The sequence below is a fragment of the Triticum aestivum genome, chromosome 2D (genome assembly GCF_018294505.1).
Source record: "Triticum aestivum cultivar Chinese Spring chromosome 2D, IWGSC CS RefSeq v2.1, whole genome shotgun sequence".
Taxonomy (NCBI): domain Eukaryota; kingdom Viridiplantae; phylum Streptophyta; class Magnoliopsida; order Poales; family Poaceae; genus Triticum; species Triticum aestivum.
In genome coordinates this window covers 491,191,869-491,194,824 of record NC_057799.1, presented here as the reverse complement: position 1 = coordinate 491,194,824, position 2,956 = coordinate 491,191,869, and the positions used below count along the sequence as shown (strand labels likewise).

Sequence of the window (2,956 nt, the reverse complement as noted above, 5' to 3'; positions counted from 1 at the left end):
ATGTCTCATATCCAGTCGTGCCATCGGACTCGACGGTGCTACGTTTTCTTTGAAGACCTATTGCGGAGGGTGTCATTTTTTTGGGTAGATATTTCATTTCTACGAGGCAATTGTTGCAAAAGATTCCACCTTGCTTGGAACCTCCTTGCATTTTCAAATTTCGAAAATCACCTACGGTGGTAGCTGAGGGAGCACGCTACACTTTGTCCTCGTGGATGGATGAGCATGACGCCGGTCAAAAGGCCTCAAAGGTGGGCCCATCGCCTCTTCAATAGCGGCACGACACGTGTCCCCCTCCATCCTCTTCCAGCTCCGGCCATCGCTCGCCTCGTCAAAAGAAAAGATCCAACCTTTCTCTGCTCTCCGTCTCCGTGCCTCCCTCCCAAGAAGAAGCAGACCCTGAGAGAGCGAGAGAGAGACATGGAATCCTTCCTCCTTGAGTACGCCATGATGGCCGGCAACAACGTCAAGGCGCAGCGCGACCGCCTGCTGCAGCTCCAGCGCCGCCTGCAGCGCCTCCAGGCCGCCACCGCTGAAGACCACAACGCCAAGCTCGGGGTGCTCGCCATGGACCTCTTCAAGGTCTACTACATCGGCCTGGAGTACGGCGCCCGCACGCTCACCACCTGTATCCGCTTCGCTCGCCAGAAAGGCGTTCTCCTCTCCCCGCCCACCATGAATTTCGCCGTCATGAACGACGAGCAGCTCCACGACGCGCTGCTCGCGCAGCAGTTCCCGGCCCGCCCCACCACCCACACCCAGGCCATCGACCGCGCCATGGCCGCCCTCCTGGCCATCAAGCTGTTGGAGGAGCACCTCCTCCCGCGCTGCGTCGAGTGCCTTGTCGGCGGCGAGGCCCCCGTCCCCGGCAGGCCCCGCGACCCATCTCCCGACCCGGTCGCCGCCGACACCACCGAGGGCCTCGCCAACGCCGACCTCTCCGACGACCCGGACGCCACCGCCAAGACCGGAAGCAAGCCCCGTCACGCAGCCAGAGGAGGCGGCGGCGGCGAGGTGGAGAAGGCGCTGGACTACATGTACCGCGCAAACAGGATGGTGAGCCTCGCCGTGAAGCACATCGACGTCTCCGTCGCCGTCCTCTCCCGCTTCCTCGACCCCAAGAAGCTCGCCAGCCTCACCGACTACTGCGACGACCACATCTACATCTCCGAGGTCTGTCTCTGTCCAAATTCCAAACCTTTCGCTTCTCTTCTGACCGTCAGCATGAAAATGACTGCCGAATCCAATTCCTTGGCTTGACTGCAGGAGGGACCCTATCCATCATCCGATTCCGATTGACGACTTCACCTCATCGATCGAGATTCCATTCGAGGCTGTCGACCAAGCGATCCCATCCGTGCATTGCTGATTGAAGCCGTGCTCTCGTTATCAGTCCTTTTATTTTACTGTATCATCATGCAGGCTTGTGGTTTCAGACTTCAGTTCAGTTTGGTCAAATTTATCTGCTGCCATGATCTTCTACTTGTGCCTGATTCCTGGACGGCCGTGGCTATCTATCTTAGCTCCATCTATCAGGGGTAATCAATGTACTAGTGTAATGTTGATCTGCATCTTATCTTATCTGTGGGACAAAAAATCGAATCGAATTGCAGGAGCTACCTTAATTAGCTTCATCTATCGTACTAGTTCAACCTCGTAGCTGCATCTTATTCGTAGACGATCAAATGGAATCGCATGACAAAGTTGGGGTTTTGGACGTGCTACTACTATGTGTTTTGGTAATAATCATGTTCTGGGTTCCCATTTATCTGGGACTGGGATCATCTACCAGGGACAGTTTGCTTGATCTCGCTGTTTATCCAGCATGTCTGGTGACCTTCTGCCTTATGTTATTATGTGTGTTCTTCTGATGTCCCTACTTCTTCTTTTGAATCATTCCGTTGCATTTTTTTGCTGATCTATGGATAGAAGTATAGAACCAGCGTACATGATCTGGAACTTTTTGATTTCAGTTGCATTGTTTTTTCTGGATTAATTTCAGTTGCATTGCTGATCGTCGTAGCCGAGCTCGTATCAGTCGCTTAGTTCATCTATATATGCTCTCTAGTTGATGCAACCTTTTGATATCAGTGCAGTTGGCTCAGATTTACTCTGCTGCATGCTACAAATATGTGTTAAGTTAATTTCTGGACGACCGTGGCTATCTAATTAGCTTCATTGGGGGTAAATGTGGTACGCAGTGTAATGTTGATCTTGGACATGCTACTAGTGTAATGTGGTACGCTATATGTAAGACAATCAAATCAGATCAAATTGCAGTTTTTAGCGCATGTCAAAATTTGGGATTCTGGACATGCTACTAGTATGTGTTTAATCATTTTCTGGGATGGCATTTGCTTTACTATCATAGGATAGAAATCTGGATTGGGTAATGTTGATTTGCATCTTACCTGTGGGACAAATGATCAAATCAAATTGCAGTTTTAGCGCATGTCAAAATTCGAACTTGTGGTTTCAGATCAGTTGGGTCAGATTTATCTGCTGCCATGCTCGTCTATTTGTGTTCAATTAATTCATGGATGGCCGTGGCTATCTATCTTATTCTTAGGTCTTAGCTTCATCAATTAGGGGTAATTAATGTACTACTGTAATCATGTTGATCTGCATATGATCTGTGGCATGTGGAACAATCAAATTGCAGCACTGCATGTCAAAATTGAGACTTTGCACATGCTACGGCTACTACTGTACTTCAATCATGTTCTGCCATGTCATTCGTCTGATCGATTTAGGATGACAATCGATATTCTGCATGGTGTAATAGTATTCTGTTTGGGCCATGTTTATCGATTTATAGTCAGCAAGCACAACAACTCATGACATCCTACATGCCTGTTGTTGATTATCCCATGCATTGTTGATTAGTCGTTTAATTTATTTTTCCAGTCTCGGAAAAAATTAGTCTTTTATTTCATCTACGCTCTCTAGTTAGTGC

General features: G+C 49.0%; 1 protein-coding gene across 1 annotated transcript; it reads left to right on the top strand.

The window, feature by feature from the left end:
- The first annotated feature begins 225 nt into the window (after positions 1 to 225).
- On the top strand, positions 226 to 1,636 carry LOC123055867 (uncharacterized). The gene is made up of 2 exons (XM_044479693.1): positions 226 to 1,173; positions 1,267 to 1,636. The coding sequence occupies exons 1-2, from the start codon at positions 226 to 228 to the stop codon at positions 1,297 to 1,299; spliced, it is 981 nt and encodes a 326-aa protein (XP_044335628.1). The 3' UTR covers positions 1,300 to 1,636.
- The last annotated feature ends 1,320 nt before the right edge of the window (positions 1,637 to 2,956 follow it).

Bases quoted from the DNA above. Each gene is read 5' to 3' on its own strand.
- LOC123055867 (XM_044479693.1), top strand. From the start codon at position 226: ATGACGCCGGTCAAAAGGCCTCAAAGGTGGGCCCATCGCCTCTTCAAT. The intron at 1,174-1,266 runs GTCTGTCTCTGT...GCTTGACTGCAG, and splicing joins ACCACATCTACATCTCCGAG to GAGGGACCCTATCCATCATC.